This window comes from Amphibalanus amphitrite, unplaced genomic scaffold (genome assembly GCF_019059575.1).
Source record: "Amphibalanus amphitrite isolate SeventyFive unplaced genomic scaffold, NRLGWU_Aamphi_draft 000026F_arrow, whole genome shotgun sequence".
In the NCBI taxonomy this organism is placed as follows: Eukaryota; Metazoa; Arthropoda; class Thecostraca; order Balanomorpha; family Balanidae; genus Amphibalanus; species Amphibalanus amphitrite.
In genome coordinates this window covers 179,265-200,526 of record NW_024881522.1, presented here as the reverse complement: position 1 = coordinate 200,526, position 21,262 = coordinate 179,265, and the positions used below count along the sequence as shown (strand labels likewise).

Here is a 21,262-nt window from a genome sequence, read left to right as displayed (position 1 = left end):
GGGGGGGGCACGAGAGCGCACCGCCACAGATCAGAGGTGGACTCTGGCTGGCTCCGCTATCGGTTATGGCACGCTGTAACCTAAGCGGCGTGAACCGACAGAATTATCAGGCTACGAGCTTTGAACGATAATCTCTATCTGCTTTGTACTTTGTTTTGTGCCGTTGAACTGTCGCCTTATATTGATGGTCTATCCCCGCATCCTGGTCGGTCGTCGTCCTTTCACAACAGGATAACTGGATTACGGTTCAATTTGCTGAGTGCCGTTACGGATTGGGACGCGTCCCACGCGCGCGGGGCCGCCAGCATCCAGGTCAGATGCGACGATGCGCCTCTCATCGTTTCGTATTCGGTTAAGCTGGTGCACGAAGTGGTGGTCAGATGGTGGGTCCATTGTTGATGTTACATTGTTTCAGCACCGTCCTGGTTTTTCTTCTTTCGAATTACAATCCCAGCACCGTCCCTGTTGTTCTTTTTTATATTATACATAGACGTTGGACAACTCTAGCCAAACGCGAAAATGAAGAAAAGCGTGCCTACTTTAAAATGAATAAGAGAGTGCAATTGAAATAGCCAAGCATGAACAGAAATGCCGTTTTGTGTACAATGAAGCATGGTTCATCGAGTGAGGCATCTATTTGTCGGTCTGGTCCAATGCGGAGACTCGTGTGGGTCGTCCTATCTATTGAATGTCGTTTGTTTATGTGTGCGCCGATTTTTTACCGTCCGTCCTGCCCCCGTCGTCGCTCGAGTGATTATTTTAACTGGATAACGTTACCGATGTTTATCGATAGCGGCCCTGTGCAGCTGCGTTTCATTTTGGGGTTACAGTTTATTCCCTAATTTTCCTATTTATTTCATCACCTCCGAAGGAGTCTTGAACTATACATGCGTCGTATTTCAATATATCGCCTTATCCAATAATTTACGACATCCCATCTATCCCATTTTCTTTTGAGAAAAGTCATCTGTGATTGGATCCTGTTCACTGCAATGCAGTAGCTCCGGGTCGATTTTCGATCGGAAGAAGCCTGCACTCCCGTATTAGGGATGACTTACCACTGAAACAGTGTGTCAGGGTCAAAAGCCGCCTCATGTGCGGTCTCCTCTAAAGGCAGTTCGCTAATGGCTACCCTGTATATTGATCGATGTTTCGATAATCCACCCAACGACCCTTCCACCTATCTAGACCCAAAAACAGAGCAGCACATCACCGATTTCTACCTGACGGGCTGCAGTATTGATAATTGATATTTATTTATTTAGATTCAGCTGTTTTCCCTTGGTCACCTCCTCTCTTTGACTAGTTTGTTTGTTTTATTGGGTTAGGCCCTTTCGGCATGACGAGACCATTTCACGGCGGGAAAGATTAGAGAACTTGGGGGGAGACATTGGTCTGGGTTAACATCATGGTGAGTCGCCGGGGCTGAGTCCGTCCAGAGGACAGGCCAACCAGCCCCCCGAGCACTCACCGCACCCGGCTACGGGCGTGCTCCTGCGGCATGGAATAAAGTTGCCCGTCCAGCCAGGAACAGGGGGTTGAGATATGGTGGAGAAGGATTTGAATGTCCTGAGGATGGAAACGACGGGACGGGTCTTTCCTTGACCAGCCTTTTCCCCTCATCTGTATGACCTATTCCAGCCCAAATATCTCCCCATTGCCTGCTTGATTTGCTTCCTCTACGATCGTGTCACTAAGCACACTGTTATGCCCATCCCTTGACTAACCCTCATCTGTGCCCCCAGATCTGCGGGGCCTCTGTCGTTCCAACTGCAGGGCAGCGAGCCCCGTCCAGCCGCGTCTGCCTCCGGTACTTCAGCGACCGCCGACACTAGCGCCCCTAGCGGCGACAGTGAGCACCAGCCGCACGGCCCCAACAGCCTCCAGGCTGAGATCCAGGTAAATGTAAGTACATCCCGTTCGATTTAAGCCTGCTGGATGTGATACGCCACGGCACGAAGCGTAGCCTGCGGCACCCTAAGAATGGAGGCGATTGATTCTGCCGCTCTGCTATTCTGTGTGTATGGTTGGACAGGTATGGTGGGGAGAGGGAGGAATGGGAAGTCTCCTCGAACCTGTGGCGGTGAAGGGCTGTTCAAAAGATGGTTGGAGAAGGAACCTGGGAGAGAATTGGGCTTGAGTTTAATATATTTTATTCTGAGCTTCAGCAAGGAAGTTTTGGGTAGTTTGTGATGTTTTTTATTCGACAAATCTGATGTTCTTGGCGTTCAGAGGTCAGGCAGCATGAACGGAGCGCATGGGGTGGAAGAGTTGTTGGGTATTTGGGATGAATTTGGGAAATGGTTATGGACTTCGTTCGCTGTTGGTGAGAGGAACGAGGTGGAGGGTTCGTGATTAAGCAACAGTTATTGTTAGCTGAGGCTCAAAGTGAAGCTAGATATCACTTTGTTCTAAGTTGGTTAACAAGCCATTCATGTTCATTTTGAGACAGAATACATATCCACTCTCTTTTGCGTGGAGCCGAACAATGAACACTGATATTCACTTGCCGTACTTGCCGTATTTCTGGTCATAGATGAAACGTTAAAAAGTACGCTGTATGGAATGGACGCTAGTGCTTTTTTGGCGACTGAGCCTCGATTTGCATACTGAATGCCGTATCATGGCTATATTCTTCGGTGTCATTGCTGAGCTCTGTTATTTTTGTTAAATATGTTTCGGATGCACCTATGTAGAACTAGCGGTAATCTATGTGATCGTGAAGTTGTCTAGTTTCGTGCATGGTTGTCTTGCCTTTTATGAAAGCATTAGACAGCCCTTACATTGTTCTTATGTCATTATTTTAAATGATATTGCTCTTGTTTTATTGACTATCATTCATCATACGCAGGTCATTTAATGATTTGCGTAATTGTTGCCAACTTAATGATATCATAAACTCTATCCCTTTCAGCATTCACGCCTGTTCGGCTAAGTCACATTTGTGATACACTGAGGCGCCCGCCATCTCTCACACCAGTCTTCTGCCAAAATGTTCACCCCTTCACCCCCCCCCCCTCCCCGTTACGCAGGATGCGGAGACGGCGATGGAGCGTCACCACACGGCCGACAAAGGTCAGACCACCGACGTAACCATGGGAACGCATGACGCCGCGCCGAGCGCCACTAACACGCCAAGCGCCAACGGTACGGTGATGGGCACACAGCCGCGCACTGCCGGTCTGCGGACTCTCGGAGCGGCCGAATGGGGAACTCGGCTGTCTCTGATGCACCACTGTGTGTGGCATGAGATGTGGTAGTCTTTTTCTCTTGCCTTCTCCTCAGTACTTACTCTGGCTTAACTCACTTTCGAAGTTTTGACATGGTTGAGAGCCTTTTCGTTCTTATGGTAGATCTGCTTGAGAGTTGAGACCCATTTGTTTCTTCTTCCTGATTCGATTTTTAGTCAACACTTTCGACTATCAGCCATCTCTTTCTGATCTTTGATCTAGTTAGAACTTGCCCTCTATCTCACTCTATGTGTGCTTTGGGGAAGAATATGAATGCGGTGATGAATGTGATACCTTTTGGGAAGCATGCTATGTGGTAGTCTTATTCTCTTGCGATACTGATAAAAGAAATGCACTCATATCTTTGGTTTGGCCATTTTTTTACGGTCACCGCTGGATCCCCTTTTTATATGCTTTCAAAATGAAGGCAGTTGGTAGTCTAGGTACACTCACTATCCACAAAGCATTGAATATTTATATAATTGAGCCTGTCCGTTTTTTTTTTGTCTGTTGGTTTTACAATAAAAACGTATTTTTATCCATAAACCTTTTTTATCGAAATTGCTCATCAAATGCTCGATGTCGTGTCTTCTTTTGATCTTTTTCTTTTTGACATGCGCATATAAACATACGAAAGATAAAATGACGTAAAACTTCCTTGAGCTTGTGTCGTAGAAGTGCCAGAACTGTAGCCTCTGGCTGACCCCTGGATCGTTCTTATTTCTTCTTTTGGATTGTTCTTAGGAGCTCGCTCTTCGCGCATGCACTGAAAATCGTCAGCTTCCAGTTGACAATTCGCAAATTACCGACTGCTTGTGTGTCGGCGAGACCCCTAAATCAAACGGCCCACGTCAGTAATATTCGACCACGGTCGACCTAAGGCATCCACGGTCGGCTACCACTATTATCATGTATAATCATTAATCGTTTTACATATTATTTCAGCCTGGGACCGGGAGATGTCGATGGATGACGTCACGCCGGACCACGAGGACATGCCTTCAGACTTCAAGGCGCCGGCCCTCTCCAACACTACCAAACGCAGGTAATGCCTTCGCTCGGGCGTGAGCTAACAGCACCAGAATATGTACGGGTAGCGCGTAATCCATTGTTGCATTCACTGGATTCTGCCAAACGAACAGCAATGCATCTAAAGCATAGTACCACTTTGGCTTAGAAATGACTGAAATCAAGTCATGCCGCAGTTGTCCCAATGTTACGAGGGGCGTTCAAAAAGTTCTCGGCCCGACCATGAAGGAGCAGAGATACGACGTCGACTTATTAAACCAAAAATGTTCATTTAGTCAAATAACCAGCGTTAAGACAAAAATATTTCGCGCAGCGCTTCGCGAGAGGCCCCTGGGTCTCCATAGCCAAGTGGGTTTTGGACGCATCTGGCACGTCCAAGACGGCTGCTTTTGTCTCCTTGCTGTCAGCGAAGTTGCCACTGCTAAGCAATTTCCTTATGTTGGGGAAGAGGTGGCAACCTGAGGGTGCAAGGTACGAAGAAAAAAGTGGCTGTGACAACAACTCGAAGCCACAGCTCACTGCTTCGCTGATCGTCACCCTGCTCATGTGTGCTGGTGCGTGGTCCTGGATGAGGCGCACACTTTTAGTCAGCTTCCCTAGTCTCTCCTTGATATCTGCTGCTCGCTACTGTTATCGAAGAGAGGTGTAGCATTCATCATTAATTGTGCGCCCCTGTTTTAGAAAGTTGACGAGCAGAGCCCCGCCATCATCCAAAAATGCAACCACTGTCACCTTGCCGTCTGACTTAACACGTCGCACTTATTTGGTGGCCTTTACTCAGTGTGCTTCCACTTGTGCAACTCGGTCACGCCCTGAGGGTCAATGTGTGACACCCACAATTCCTCCACGGTAACAAGTAGTTCAATGAACTCTTTTGGATCTTCGAAATAGGGGCCAAAATTTTAGCGTTACGCCTCCTTTCGAGTTTGCCTTTTTCTCTGGAGTCAGCAAACGGGGGATGCATCTTGCAGAGATCTTAAACATATTAATACGCTGTCGAAGAATGGCTTTGAGGAACCTGATAGACAACTCCGCTTTTGCTGCGTTGTTTCAGACCAGAACATTTGTCATTTTTCACAAAGAAGTGCTTATTTTTCATATTTTCTTGAGTCAATGCTGTTGATGGCTGGCCACTGCGGGGATGACCATTAATGATCTGTTGACCAAAATTGAACAGAGATGCCCACTTTTTGACGCTACTGTAAGAAAGACAAACCTCAACATGTGTTGGCACTAGCTTTTCGTGAATAACGTTTGATGCATTTTTCTGCAATACATGAACCAAATCACTGTTCTATTCTGGGCGTCACCCATTCTGACCGGGAATAGCAAACTATGTTACGATTAATTAGCAGCCTGAACCAATCACAGGGCAGATTGGTTAATGGCTACGCAAGTGAACATCCCAATAACACATCATTGAACACACCGCGTCGCAGGCCGAAATTCCAACTCCTTCATGGTTGGGCCGAGAACTTCTTGAACGCCCCTCGTATTTATATTTCTATCTTGACCTTTCTATCGTCAATGACGCTTTTGCCCCAATCCACCAGTCCCGCATTGTCAGATATCCCATTGTAAACCGCCCAGTAGCGACCTAAGCGTTAGTCAGATCACCTTCCTAATCCCTTCCATGTCTGACTTTTTGTTCTACGTCCACCAGTGAACATCGGTCTGCCAACAACCTGTACCAGGAGCTGAGTTTCCAGGACGCCACGCTGGAACCAGACGACGGAGGAGACGTCACCGGTAGGTCCTCTACAGCACAGGATCCTAATGCAGAAGGGCAGGGTGTGGATAGGAGTACGGTCCTCATGGGACGTCAAGCATAGAAGCTGGGAGCGGGGGCGGTACTACTGGTGTGCCCGACGTGTGGGATGTACAATAACGCTAGGGAGCTGGTGGCTTATACTTACACAGTGACTGCACCGATGATAACATGAGGGACGAAATTTCTAACCAGTCCATAAGAACGTCACTTACGTTTCCCGTAACACGCTTTCGAAATTTGGGCTTACTTGGGATACGGCATAGCGTATGTTGAATTTAACAGAGCTGGCTTCCCGCACTTATTTTCGGCGGGTTATCTCCTGGACCCGGTGACGATGAAATTGTTTTATGTTTGGGAAAACAGCATGTTACGGATGGCATAGCTCAATTTCATCGAAATAGATGCTGGGCTGGGAAGAGGTAAACCCTTCTTCCGCATGCCTCGCCTCCCAATAAATCCCGGTGTGTATGTAACCTCGGGCTGGTGTGGTGTAATTTTAACTCGAATGTGTGTCACGTTAACTGATTATCGGTTGGTGGGACAATAACCGTTAAGACGCCGACGCCGCTGTGTCGCGTCTTTCTCTAAAATTGACCGCTTGTGTCGGTTCCCGCGGCTACCAGGAGGCTGGGTGCACCCGGGCGAGTTTGCCTCCTCAGGTTGGTGGTGGCTGGTCCTCAGTAGCCGCACATAACCCTAGTTTGGTGTGGTCACGTGATCAACGCGTAGGCCAGTGGCTGGCTCTGCGCGTTGGTCACGTGAGTTTAGCGCTGCATGTTCTCTCCATGCTGGTTGGCCGTGACGTCAGTGTTAGCTTTAACACACACACGGTGCTTCAGACACTGTGATTGGCAATGAAACATATTAACTTTTATTTCGACCCATGACTTTCGAAAACCAGCATAGATAACATGTTCTTTTCCGTCAAACTAACTACTGCTAGTTAGTATATTAACTCATTCCATTTAACACTTACGTTTGCGGCAAATCCAGGAAAACAGAACGGTCTGTTACTTCAATATAGCCACTTTTATTAGCGCTTTTTTGCTAAATCATATTTGGAATGTTCTAATAGCTATGATATATTTTTAATTTTATTTGCGTCACGATTTGTTTGCTATATTTACTTTGCCAGCTGCTGCTTTGTACAGTAATGCCGTAGCAATGGGCATGTCAAAGCTATTGTTCTGTCTGCCCAGTCGCGCGCGCTCAATCGTTGTTTGATGGCCACAAACCCCTCGCCGACGAACAATCTCTCCTAAACACTGCTCAAGGGAACGATACTAGCGGCTACCAGCGGTATAGTAGGCATTATGTTTCTATGTCAGCGGACCTTGGGCGGTGAATTTTGTACATCAACAAAAAGTTTGATGTGATCTCATTGTCAATTCTCCATTGAACTTAGAAAACTGCGTGTTTAAAAAGCGTTGTGCACCCAAACCGTTTTTGCTTTCACCTGGCAAATTTCGCTGGTAGACGCCTGGTGTCGTGCCACCGAGCAGAGTTACCTCTTGGTTTGGAGCTGTAACTATCAGCACCCGCTATTTTTCTATCTCCGCCCTGCCACTCTCGCTGTCTCTGTTGCACCCTCTGGGCCCCTGCCGCATGACCATGACCTTGACCTTGACCTGGGCACGTGTCGCCGCCGCTGCTGCCAGAGTCAGATGACGAGGACGAGGGCCCGGGCCGGCGGTCGGCGACGGCGACACAGAAGCATGGTAGGGAGTCAGGGGCACTGCGCGATAGGCGCGACCCCACGTGCGCTTACTGCACCCGATCGCGAGCACGCTCAGTGGGGCATCAGGAGGAGCTTGGCTTCGTTTGTGAATGAGATCGATCGTCCGTCGTACCCACCTCCCAGTCTGTTGTACTGGACTGTTTATAATCAATTTTGTCACGGAAGGCTGCTCGTCGGGGGGCCTGTCAGTCTATGTCGGGTTAATTGTCTTTTCCGCTCATACGCGTTTGAAGAAGTATCGTGTTGTATCTCCCAGTCATTCCACCTAATTTTCCAGCTGATCTTGCTCACTGCTGTCACTCCTCAATGTAAACTTTGTAGATGAACATTTGCTTTAGCGTGTCCTAGCTTAATTGTACATCGTAGTCATAGCGTGTCGTATTGCATTAGCCATCCCAATGCCAAGGACTGTTAGCAGTGGCTGAGTTTGAATGCAAAAAGTGCCAGGGAAAGGCAAGTGTGGAAAAGTTTCCTGTTTATCATCGCCAAAATTCGTTGCTCACTTCAAAGTCCTGGGTCGGACATGTCTCACCATAAAACAAACGTCCTTGTTCCCACTTGTTTTAATTGTGTTTCTCAGCTTCTTAGCTACGATGTCAACAGTAGCTACTAAATGTCCTTCCCTGTTGGCAGCGTTGTAAGTTAGGAGAGTCGTTAGCGTCTGGCTAACGTCTGAGTAATTCCTTAAACATGTTTACAGCGTGCTGGTAATCTTTCACTGAGCTGTAGTTTTACAAGTAGCTTAGAATTAGATGTAATCCCACTTGTAAACATTTTGTGTTCCTTGTTAATTTGTTAGCATCCCTGTTTTTCGCCGCTTGTTCCAACGTGTGATTACAATCCCCTCTCCTGCTTTTTGTTGCGATATTCAATGCGTACCATGCTGATGCATTCGTAATTCGTATGTCCGTGTCCGCTGCTTGCTATTTGTTTGTGACTGTTTTTACCCATTTGTGTTCCATGTTCTAATAATGGTCTTTTGTCTTTTTGCAGCCAGCGATAACTTTTTCGGTAAGACCCCCCCCCACTCCCATGCATGCCACGAATCGCAACTTGCATTTGTTATCATCCGAGCTAAATTTACATTTTTGTAATGCATTTGCCAATTTATCGTTGCAGTGCGTAGGTAGCAAATAAAACGAACAAAATATGGAACGCCATCCTTTTGTCAGCAGTGTGAATGAGCAGTGTCCGGCTTTGCTTTCAGGAATGGGACGGGAAGTGGAAAATCTCATCATGGAAAATAACGAGCTGCTTGCCACCAAGTGAGTACTGAAATGTGACCGTGGAATGGGATTCTTTTAAACTTTGCTGGTTTGATGAAACTCGTTTACCGAACTCCTTTGAATTGTGTCGGAGCTTGTACGCTACAACTTAAGCGAGAAACGTATAGTGTCCTTCACCGATAGTCTTTTTGGTGTCACTAGATTAATCTTATTTTAACACTTTTCGGTATTTTCAATTTTCAGTGACTTTTTTGTCCAATGAAATTCGTCACCTTTCTTAGCTTATTTGAAATATCTGCCTGCTACAGGCTGAACCTTGTTTAAGGGGCGAGTGTCGTCTTGGGTGAATGCAAAATGCATGCGGAATTTCTGAAGAGCGCAATGCTCCCTTCCATAGTTCTTTTTGAAATGCATGAATTACTCACGGCCTTTCGATTGTCTGTTTCCCTGCCAATCTTTCCAAATATTTCAGGAAACCCGATCGTTTTTGCTGAGCAAAACTAGTATAAAAACAGCAGTGTGTCCGTTTCGTCTCGCGCGGTATTCGTTGCTCGCACTGGGTGCCCGCTGCCTGTCTGTGCCCTCCCTTTCTCCGTAGACCGGCCTCCATCCACCCCCGCGTCCTCTAACGCTGAACTGTCTGCCCCCAGGAACGCCCTGAACATTGTCAAAGACGACCTAATTGCCAAAGTGGACGAACTCACCGGGTAAGACCGTCAGCATGCGGGTAATGTAACGTTCTTCTTCGTTCGGTGTCGTGCCCCAGCCTTTCTTGTAATGTTGGGTTGTGATGTTCATTGATAACTGACCTGTTTGATGTTTTATGCTCAGTTCATAAAAGTCTACAGTCGAGCGTGCTCAATAATTGTTAATAGCTGATCCCCGTTTCTACTGTTAGCGACGTTAGCGTATACGGAAACACATGAAATGAATTTTTATGACGTTATCCGAGAAAATTACGGTCAACATTTTCCGGCCCCCGTCGTCTCACTCGATAGTCGACATATTCCAGCGGTGTGTCCACCGCATTGCATTGACAATATCATATAGATCAGCCAGTCGACAATATCGCTGTGAGTTCACGTAACGAAGGACTCGTATGTACAGATCGTGACTGGTCTGTACGTTATGTAATCCATCCCTATAAGGTCGACTTTGGACAATCAGTGACGGTGGTCAACAATGCTCGTACATTCCAGCGCCCATTGCCTGTTTATGTCGGGCATGCCGTTTGTTTGTTTACTGAACTTCAATGAGCATAGTTATTTTCTGTTCTGCTTGAATCTCGTAATGACAATGGTCATGCCGTGTCCGTAACGGCGCGTTGTTTTCGAATAACCAGATGCGTGACTATGTTCTCATTCAGTTGGAAACCAGTTACAAAAGCCACACAGCCAAACTAGGTGTAATGAGTATGGCGTTCCAATGTCTCTTGGGGACTCTGTCGGCCCAAGTCCCCAAGTCCTCTAGTGTCGTCCAGGCTGTGATCATCGGAGAGCGACACATCATTGGTCGTGTTGCGCAATCAACCGTCAGCATTATTCAGTTAGACAATGATCAAACGCGGTCATAAGTTATCGTTTGTGTTTAAGAGACTGATCTGATAGCAATGCAAATGTGTATAAGTTTCATGATGTCATTGCGTCATGAAGAGCTGCCGGACAAACCAGTTAAAAAGTTCACCGTGTTACTGACTGAAGTCAGCATGCCTTTGTGCATATTCATTGTTCAATATATTTTTTGTTATCTTCTTACGATTTACACGCATATCTGGGGAAGGAATAGTCCTGCATAAGTTTGATGATTAATTGACATCATTGGACGGCCTTTGTTTGACTGTCTGGCCGTCTGAATTTTTCTCTTTTTCTTGTATGCCTTTTGATGCGGAAAATGTTAATATTAAACTTTAATTAGGGACTCCGTTGAGCATCAGTAACCCCCCACGCGGCGCTCCCTTAGTTTGATATTCGCACCCCTAACATCCCCTCCCCCGTCCCTCCCCTCTCTTCGCTCCGCCAGTGAGCAGGAGATTCTCCGCGAGGAGGTCAAGTCGCAGCAGACGGTGCGGTCCCGGCTGCAGCTGCGCGTCCAGGAGCTCGAGGACGAGCTGAAGAAGATGAAGGAGGACGCAGAGAAGACCAGCAAGGAGACCACCGAGGAGGTACGAGAGCGCAGGATCGTCCTCAGGAGGATGGTTCTAATCTATCGCGCCTTGCGAGGGACCATTTGGGCTTTGTTCCCGTGTAGCCGCAATGGAATTACTGATACGGGCGATCCTCCGATGTCTCTTCTCCCTTCACACTGACGTGTGATTGACTGATTGTGATATCACCAAGTTGCATTTCTTCTACAAAAAAAAGAGATATTTTTGATGTTCAGGATCCAGTTATTACGACATTTTTTTCACAGTATCAACAAAAATGAACTTTGATTTCTCATCCTGAAGCAATGGCATGCAAATCAATCACGTTGAGGAGTCGTTACGCTCCAGGCCTCAATCCATAACATGTTCCAAGATTCTCACTTGGTATCAGACCACTGTATTACCATCTCTCACCCGTTAACCCGTCTTTGTTCCCCAGGACGACATCCCGATGGCCCAGCGCAAGCGGTTCACCCGTGTCGAGATGGCCCGCGTGCTCATGGAGCGAAACCAGTACAAAGAACGCTTCATGGAGCTGCAGGAGGCGGTCAGGTGCGTGACAGGGCCCCCCTGGACGTGGGGTCCGCTGATGCTCAGTTTATGTTATATGCTCTCCTGGCTGGATAGGAGTTGTGCTAGTCCCAGTACCTCGTGGAGACCGTTAGGACTGTGAGGTCTGATTTGTACGCATCAGGTATTTGAGTTAATGTTATTTAGGTTACCATTCTGGATCTCTCTCCAATGTTTTTGAATAATGCAGTGTAATAACACGAAAGGTGGGTTCCTACCATACTACGTCGTTGCTCAACGAGGCTCATGTCTAGGACACGCCTGCAACTCTAATAACAGTGTGTGCCGCACCGTCTGCCACCCAGTACAGTGCACAACAATCGATCGGTTCTGGTTCCAGTGGGATGCTGCGCCTTTTGAACCACTCGGTGGGTAGCGGTCCCCTCGGGCTGGTGTCAGTTCTCAGGCTCTTTAACAGCTAATTCCGGTTAAGCCAAATATAAACAGTGAACCGTGCGAGATTTAGCGTCTCCGTCAAATACTTCCATACAGGGCTGCGGAGTCGATGGATTTTCGGCAACTCCGACTCCGACTCCGACTCCGGCTTTCAAAAACCAGCTCCGACTCCGACTCCGACTCCGGGCAGAATTGTCGACTCCGACCGACTCCAACTCCCGACTCCGACTCCGCAGACCTAGCAGGGCTGCGGAGTCGACAGATTTTCGGTGACTCCGACTCCGACTCCGGCTCGGGTTTCTAAAATCGACTCCGACTCCGACTCCGGTCACAACTGTCGACTCCGACCGACTCCGACTCCGACTCCGACTCCGACTCCGACTCCGCAGCCATGCTTCCATACTCCCGGCTCTCCGTAGTAAAAGATGTACAAGATTTAGAAGACGTTATTATTCAGAATAACACAGGCCCAAAACATTAAAACAGACTGCAATAGTTAAAGAATAGTCGCGCAACTAAAATTTGGACAAGAATTACCCGATGTGAGGGAATTCAACCCTCGAGCCAAATAACAGGAGAAGTCACCTACCTCGGACGCTGCCAGCCACGAAGCGCCCCGATAGACGGCGAGCGCTACGTTTTAAGCGGTCCGAGGCGAAAGCATGTGACGTGGCCGGCCCGGGGTAGCGGCCGGCCCCGTCCCATGACGGCGGCTGCACCTGAGTCCTACCCAGGCGTCGCTGACATTACAGCAGTAGTTTGGTCTATTGTGTACCACAAATGTCTACAAGGGTATGTTCTTACCAGGATACTTGTTCCGTCATGTGACTACTGTTGCAAACGATGCATGACGCAATAAGAGAGATCGTGCTTGCATTGTATGCATATCACGGTGTTGATCAGGCCTGTTTGGGTTTGTTGAGTTTAATCCAAACAGACCTCTACGTTGTATTCCGGACTGCAGGTTCAGACATGAACTGACGTGACTACGTGGCGTGATACGACCTTATCTGACTTAATCTGACCTGACGTGCCTAACCCGACGTGACTAGCTGACCTAACCTGACCTGACCAGCTGACCTAACTTGACCTGTCTGCTGTCAGGTGGACGGAAATGATCCGGGCCAGTCGAAGCGACGGTCAGGGCATCGACAAGAAGAGCAAACAGGGCATCTGGAAATTGTGAGTTGAGTAGCATATTGATAGGGACCCGAGGAATTGGCGGCTGAGACCATCTTCGCCTGCATGAGTGTTCCTTTTTGTCTGATGTTCGTTTAAAGGTAGTGTGCCAGCTTTCTTGGACCGTATGGAGTTAATGGCCCAGATAAGGAGAACCGGATTTTTAGAACTTATACATACCTTCAAAACTCATGGAAACGTCTTAAATTCTTCAAATTTTGAGTACCCCAGTGCGAAATTCGCCCCGACGGGTTGTCGGTCGTACCCCAACCACATTTCACACCACTATGAACAATAAATGCACACACTGAAATCGCTATTACCGATATGCTCATCCAATCAAGTTTCGATAAACCCGTTCATCATCATCTCCTGCGGTTTCGAACACGCCTGTTAGGTGGCTTCTGATGCTCGTCGAGGTCGGAATTTCCAAATACGCGTGGTGCGTCGGGCCGCGCGCTCTGACTTCGGCCAAGAAAAATGCGTCAGCTGATCATTGTCATTTCTGCCACTTGCGTGTGGTGAAATGGGGCCATAACTTATAAGACGGCTTTTTCATATCAATTATTTTACATAAAATCATATTTCAAACCATAAATAATGTTCGACAGCCAAATAAAAGAAACAATACCAATACGGGCTTACAGTTTAAGGCTCGACATTGTGTTGTCTACGATTAGACAGCTGATAACTCATTCCCGTACGTCGTATGGTCGTAACACTATAATGACCTTTGCTTATTGTCACAAGTGCGCCGCATTCGCGATTGTTGCCCGACGCCTGTTTGCAGGTGAGCCCACTACAGTTGTTATACATATCTAAAAACCGAAAAACTTTTAGGCGAAAAAGGCACTATTCCAGGCCCATTTTTGATTTTTTTTTGCGATATTAGGTAAAAACAGAAGCTTCTTATCCTAGGAAAAATAAAATGGGAAATCTTTCAAAGGTGGCACACTACCTTTAAGGAGGTTGTCGGATGTCGTTCAAGATGCATGACATATCAGAACACGATGTATCGGCATTGCTGCAATATTAATTAGTGCGTATCCACCAACATCTTGCCTTTTTTGAAAGCATCATCTTAACAATGAGCTGAAAATATCAAAGGGACCGTGGACCTGTAAAGTCGGTAAATTGTACAAAGACGACCCCGCTTCCCTTTAACTCCCACTTCGCTGTTAACTCTCACTTCCTGCTCAGCTCCCACGTAACATCCATCTCTCTACCCTCCGCAGTTTCAGTAACCTGTTCAGTTCGACCGACTCTCGGCCGTCCAGTCGCGCTCTGCCCTCTGGTAACGTCCTGTACGACGCGCCGTCCAACTCCGTCAGCCCGGCCGAGCCGTCCAAGCGGCGCGGCGCGCAGGAGCGCAAACGAGGGCTGGACTTCCTCGACACGGATATGTGAGATGGAGGGGATACATTGGTGTAGTGTCGGAGGAAGGCAGATAGGATAGGGCAGGGGCCAGGAGAATGAGGAATTAAGAAGGCAGGAATTTATATAGGGTTGGGTGAAACTGTTGGTTAATTGTAATTCCTGCGCGCCGGATTCGCGCCGGGGTTGGGATGGGTCTGATCTAATCATGGATGAACTTTGGAAGTTCGTGGAAATGTGGAAGTAGACATTTCTTCGATTGTTCGAAACAGTTGAGTAAGACAGTCTGATGCTGTGTGATTTTCTCTGACCTGACCTGCTCCGATCTTTCCTGGGCAGTTCGTCGGAAAAGCTACAGCAGAGGCGTGCCACCGAGCGGCGTGAACAATACAAACAGGTGCGCGCCCACGTCAAAAAGGACGACGGACGCATGCAGGCCTACGGATGGTCACTGCCCGCGAAGGTAAGGATATTGCGAGACTGAAGGGAGAGCTGAGACTGGGTTTTGTGGATGTGGGTATAGAGAGTTATCGAGAAACGATAACTCTCTAAAATAACTCTCTAAAACTGTGTAGATAGAAAATGGGTTTATTTCATTTTAGTAAGGAACATAAAATACTGAGAAACCTGTTTAGATAAACACTAGTCGTTGAATTGCAAAATGGCCTCCTCCAGGCTGTAAATTTAGGACTATTTTCGTCAACCCAATCCGTTCAACTAATTTGACTAACGTCACGTATGCTACCAGCCATGTCAGATTCGACGAATGTGTGATCTCCCAAGCATCGCCTACCAGCCTGTCTACCTAACCACCGGCATCCTATCAACCCACTAACAGCACTCACCTCTTTGCTTCCAGGTGCCCAGCGCGCCGGCCGCGGCGGCGCCTCAGGGCAAGACCGAGAGTCAGAAGTCGTCTCACGTGCCGGTGCCCGTGCCCGTCTACTGCCGACCTCTGATGGAGAAGGAACAGGGCATGAAGGTAGCTGGGGTGAATATGATTGGTGATGACGTGTGGAGTAGATGAATATAGCGCGAATGAGGCTAGTTAAAAATTACTGTTGTTTTATGCCGACACGTTCAGGTTTTATGCCGACATATTTGTTTCATAGCTTATTGCTGCTTGATGTGGGTTTTCTAGAAATCGCATCTACATAATGTATCTGCGTGTCTAGTTATTATTGATTCCAGTTCTCATATTACCTTATCATCATCATTGAATCTTCTTCTTCTTCTTCTTCTTCGTGTTATCGGGGCAAGAGGCACGATGTCCTGTAGGGCCCGTTCTCGCCGATTTCCATAACTTCACTTAGTACTCAGTCTGTTACAGGAGTGGAGTACCAGATCGACTCCCAGTGTGCATCCAGCCTGTTCTTAAAGACGTTGACTGAGGGCGAATGTACAATTTCTGCTGGAAGCCCGTTCCAATCGTTAATACACCGCACAGAAAATGAATTCAGTCTGGCACGGCAGGTTGCACGAGGCTTCCGTAGTTTAAGTGTGTGACCCCGAGTTCGCCTTTCAGGATTCGTTGCCAGAAGCTCTGAAGGATCAGTATCAACGTGGCCGTGCAGCATCTTGTATGCGTGAATCATATCCATGCGTCTACGCCGATAGTACAGTGACGGGAGCTTCAGTCTCTTCAGCCTTTCAGGATATGGAAGGTGGCGGATGCTCACCACTAACCGGGTGGCTCTTCTTTGAACCCTTTCGACTGCCTTCTGATCAGCTCTATTGAACGGACCCCAAACAAGACTGCTGAACTCCAGGTGAGGCCGCACGAGAGATTTGAACAGAAGAGGCAGGGTAAATTCATCTAAAAAGGCGAAGGACCGGCGGATGACCGCAAGAACTTGAGACGCTTTGAAGACCGCCGTAGACGCTTGCTGTCGAAACTTCAAGATTGAGTCGACCTGCACACCCAGGTCTCTCTCGACTGACGTGTTTGTCAGTCTGTCCGACCCCATTTGAAATGAGTGGTGGTCCTTGGCTGCACCAACATGAAGCACTTTGCACTTATTCTCGTTAAATGGCAGCTGCCAAGTTCTAGACCATTCCACGAGGGCGTTCAGGTCTGCCTGCAATGTCCGCACATCATGTTCAGAAGAGACGCCTGAGAACAGCTTTGTGTCATCTGCGAACATTCGCACATTTGAAGTGACAGCATCTGGCAAGTCATTGACATAGAGCAAGAAGAGCAATGGGCCCAACACTGAGCCTTGGGGCACACCACTGCGCACAGGGACCAAATCTGACAGGTTTCCATAAGGGTCCTGCGGTCCACATCTTATGGTGCGGACCGCAGGACCCTTCTTCTTCTATATCGATCTATTGTACGATCGAAGCTAGATTACGCTTCTTTTGTCTACGATTCAGCGAGTGAATCTAGCAAGAGGGTCCTGGATACAGTCCATCATGCAGCACTCCGAGTAGCCACCGGAGCATTCCGCACCTCGCCCAGGAGCAGCATTCTTGCTGAGGCGCATGAACCGCCACTTTCACTCCGCCGTCAGATGTTGGGTATGCGGTACGCGCTGAAACTGCGCCAATTTCCTATGCACCCGACGTACCCATACGTTTTTTCACGGCATGCCACCCGATGTAACGGAAGGTTACGACCCTCGTTCGGAGTGCGCATGAAAGAACTGTTTTCAAATGCTGACATAGCATTGCGTAACGTCCGTCGTACCTGGGCTGCGCCCCCTCCACCGTGGAAAAGTGTCAGTCCACAGGTGGATCTTTCGCTTTCTGCAGTTCCAAAGGACAAGTTGCTGCCTGCAGAGGCACGAGTCCGAGCCTTGGAACACCTTGCCTCTTACGATGGTTTTATTCCTGTATTCACAGACGGCTCTAAAACACCTGAGGGAGCGGGCTGTTCTTTCGTCGCTGGCGACGATACCCGTTCATTTTCGTTGCCATCTTTCGCCTCGGTGTTTTCACCGGAACTTGTTGCCATCGAGAAGGCTTTGTGTTTTATTGAGGTATCGGACGGACCTTTTTACTTGATTTTATCGGACTCCCTAAGCAGCCTGTTGGCCCTACGGAGTTTTAATGCAGCCGACCCGATCGTTCAAGACATTTTAGCTCGGCTTCAGTCAGTAGAACAATCGGGTAAATCTGTTCAGTTCTGCTGGATTCCCAGTCACGTTGGCGTTCATGGCAATGAGCTGGCAGACGCGGCTGCAAGGCGTGCTGCTGCAGCACCCTGCACTCGTCGGTTGCCATTGCCGGCGCGTGATTTTTACCCTGCTGTACGATCTTTTATTCTAACGGAGTGGCAGGCAGAGTGGCGCCTGCGTGGAGGCAGGAAGCTCCGAGAGGTGAAGCCGACTCTGGAGCATTGGAGGTCTTGCTCGCAAGACAACAGGTCAAACGAAGTGATTTTATGCAGGCTCCGCATCGGTCATACGTATGCGACGCATGGCCACCTTCTCCGCGGAGATGAGCAGCCCGTTTGCGGCGGGTGCGCCGTGCCTCTCACCGTCGCCCACGTGCTTTTATCTTGTCGACGCTTGGAACCGGACCGGACTCGCTACCTGGGCCGCATCGCTCCGGATATCACCGTCCGCCACTTGCTGGGTGACGAGTCACCCTGGGTTTTATCTGGCAACATCTTTTCCTTTATCCGTTCAATCAAATTCCAAGTAATCTACTCGATCTGATACCAAACCAACTAGTCCATACGTCTATTCTAATCTAGTCCTTACGCCTAGTCAGCTGTCTTTTACGATACGCTTGGAGTATTTTACCCTTCTTTGCTCTTTTTAACCAGCTTTTAGGCTTTTTTAAGCCTTTTATTACGTCGGTTTTCTTGTGACACACTTGCTTTACTTGTATATAGTTATGGGCGCAAAATGACCTTGTAGTCGGTGCGCCCTTAAGCCCCAATAAACAAACAACAAACAGGTTTCCATATAGGGACACTTGCTGCATTCTGTCTTCCAGGAATGATTCAATCCAAGACAACACTCGGTCACCAATACCATAACAGCGCAGCTTGCCTATCAGTCTCTTGTGTGGGACGGAGTCGAACGCCTTTCGGAAGTCAAGGTAAATCACTTCGACCTCCGTCTTGTCCTCCAACAGGCGGCTCCATGAGTCTATAGAGTCAAGCAGTTGCGTATCACAAGATCGCTTCGGGCGGAAGCCATGTTGGTCCTTGGACAGCAGGTCATTTGACAGCAAATGGTCCATTAAACAATCACGAATGAGCGACTCGAGGATCTTACAGGGAACAGATGTGAGGCTGACAGGTCTATAGTTTCTTGGGTCTTCCTTTTTTCACCTTTCTTAAAGATTGGTATGACTTTACCGTGCTTCCAGTCTGCAGGAATAGACCCAGTTTCAAGCGATTTTCGGAACAGTAAGGTCAAGGGAAGGGAGAGAGGACCACTCAATTCCCTTAAAACGCGGGGGTGAATGTCATCAGCTCCTGGGGCACTATTGGGGTTCAGTGCTTTAAGCTTTTGCTTCACTGTGAAAAGGTTGACTGGTATATCGATCAGCGGCGGCCCTGTGTAACGGTTTGCTAGTTGTGGCACGACATCCGTTTTTTCAATAGTGAATGCGCCTGAGAAGACGTCATTCAGGAGCGAGGCCTTCTCTTTTTCCTCGCTAACAAGCTGGCCCAGGTCGTTTCTTAGATCACCAATACTTGATTTAACTTTACGGCGGCTGTTCACATATTTCCAAAAAGCCTTCGGGTTTTCTTTCATGTTTGCTGATATCTTAGCTTCAAAATCTTTCCTTAACTGGCGAGTCAATGTCCTAAGCTTATTTCTCCAAATCTTATATCTGCTATAGTCGATGGGGTCTTGCGTTCTCATGTACACTGACCACAGTACCTTCTTCTTCTTCTTGAGGTTTAGTGAACGGCTATTCATGTAAACGTTCTTTTTAGACTTGACGTTTCTTGCTTTGGGTATGCACTCACTCATCAGCGATTCAAGTTTGCTCCTAAACCACTTGTAACCCGCGTCTACACTCATGGTTGACAAACAGCTCCAGTCAACTGCATGTAGTTTTACACGCAAGGCCGTGAAGTCAGCGCGGTGAAAATTCCATTTCAAGCCGGCAGAAGAACATTTTTTGTTGTAACAGGCAATATCGCATTTCAGTAGCACATGATCACTCCTTCCTAATCCAGGACAATATTTGATCTTTGTTATCATATTCTCATCATTTGTAAACACCAAATCCAGTATACTAGGCCTACAACCCTCTCTAAATCTGGTAGGCTTGGTGACATGCTGGAACAGGAATGCATCCTGAACGGCAGACAAAAACTTGTTGGCAAAATGTGCTTCAGATGCGCTGCAAAAGTTGTTTTCCCAGTCAATCTGAGGAATGTTAAAATCCCCAACAATGAGCAGGTGAGTGTGCTTGAGAGAAATCGCATTTTGGAGTAAGCAAGACAAATCATCAACACTTCGATCGAATCGAACTCTGTCGCAAGCTATTGAATTCACCTTCTTGCTCAGGACGTACCAAAACATCGGACGTTTCGTCAGTCGTCTAACTTTGACTGTCATTGGCTTTCGTCACTCTTCTACCAACTAGCTCCCGTTGTATTCATTTATCCCTCTGTAGCGAAGTGCTCCATCCTTAGAGCTGCCTTCCTGACCTCTAGAGCTGGCATCGCCTCCATCTAACAGTCCCACCTCTCACCCCTCAGATCTGGTGCGCGGCCGGCGTGAATCTGACGGGCGGCCGGACGCGGGATGGCGGCAGCGTGGTGGGCGCCTCGGTCTTCTACTCAGGAGAGTGCGCCGTGCCGGGCTCGCCGGTCGGAGAGGGCGACGAGGTCGAGCAGCTTAGTCGGCAGCTCAAGGTACGGGCTGAGGAAGTGCTGAATAATGAATAGTCACTGGGGTGGAGCACTGAACTGGATGGTCTTTGTAGTTTACTGCATTGGTTTCCGTGCATAGACAGACTAGCATTATTTTAGTTATCCTTGTACTCATGCTCATCACTTTCTTTTATGAATGTGTGCTACCTATTTCATATGATACGCTAATGCTACTTTGGTTCACGCAAGCTCTCTCCCATAGTTCTTTGATATTCACCTTCGTCAAACACTGACCGCCTCCCCTCCCACCCTCCAACAGGAGCAAGAGCAGCTTCGTACCGAGAATGAGACGTTGGACCAGAGCCTGTCCTCGCTGGTGTGGATCTGCACGAGCACCCACAACGCTAGCAAAGTGACTGTGATTGACGCCAACAACCCGGCCGATGTTCTTCAGTCGTTCCCTGTCTGCTCGTCACATCTGCTCTGCATTGCCAGTGTGCCGGGTATGTACGGAGAGGAAAGGAGGGAAGAGAGAAGGAGGGAGGAAGGGAGAGGGGGAACAGAGGAGAGAGGTGGTCTGACAACGTGGGTGATTGAGGAAAGAGTAGATGGCAATTATTATGTTGTGTCGTGTATGAGTAGCTTCTTTGTGATGGAGGGAGTCTCTACAGTGTAACTATGCTGAGTGTGGATGATTACGCTTCTGTTGAGGAAAGGAATGGTCTCAGTTGGTGAAACAGGCAAGCTCTTCAAGCGTTTTATGTATTATTTGAATCGAAGTCACCTACACAACCATATGAGCCACACTCTATTCCATC

At 48.1% G+C, this 21,262-nt stretch overlaps 1 protein-coding gene across 50 annotated transcripts in view; it reads left to right on the top strand.

The window, feature by feature from the left end:
* The window catches only part of LOC122363183 (C-Jun-amino-terminal kinase-interacting protein 4-like), a 66,445-nt gene that overhangs the window by 9,394 nt on the left and 35,789 nt on the right, over positions 1 to 21,262 (top strand). For 7 of the 50 annotated variants that reach the window (XR_006253344.1, XM_043332472.1, XM_043332512.1 and 4 more), the window contains exons 4-18: positions 1,746 to 1,899; positions 3,033 to 3,075; positions 4,176 to 4,275; positions 5,923 to 6,008; positions 8,762 to 8,779; positions 8,976 to 9,033; positions 9,645 to 9,701; positions 11,014 to 11,155; positions 11,577 to 11,689; positions 13,208 to 13,285; positions 14,518 to 14,685; positions 14,996 to 15,119; positions 15,516 to 15,638; positions 20,331 to 20,486; positions 20,764 to 20,947. Coding sequence is in view for 48 of the 50 variants with exons in the window: in XM_043332472.1 (XP_043188407.1) it covers positions 1,746 to 1,899; positions 3,033 to 3,075; positions 4,176 to 4,275; positions 5,923 to 6,008; positions 8,762 to 8,779; positions 8,976 to 9,033; positions 9,645 to 9,701; positions 11,014 to 11,155; positions 11,577 to 11,689; positions 13,208 to 13,285; positions 14,518 to 14,685; positions 14,996 to 15,119; positions 15,516 to 15,638; positions 20,331 to 20,486; positions 20,764 to 20,947 (1,604 nt within the window). In the remaining 2 variants the exon portion in view is untranslated. Of the gene's footprint in view, positions 1 to 1,745; positions 1,906 to 3,032; positions 3,148 to 4,175; positions 4,276 to 5,922; positions 6,009 to 6,653; positions 6,690 to 7,688; positions 7,749 to 8,761; positions 8,780 to 8,975; positions 9,034 to 9,644; positions 9,702 to 11,013; positions 11,156 to 11,576; positions 11,690 to 13,207; positions 13,286 to 14,517; positions 14,686 to 14,995; positions 15,120 to 15,515; positions 15,639 to 20,330; positions 20,487 to 20,763; positions 20,948 to 21,262 lie in introns of all 50 variants that reach the window. The other 43 variants (XR_006253343.1, XM_043332482.1, XM_043332436.1 and 40 more) reach the window with 14 other exon arrangements.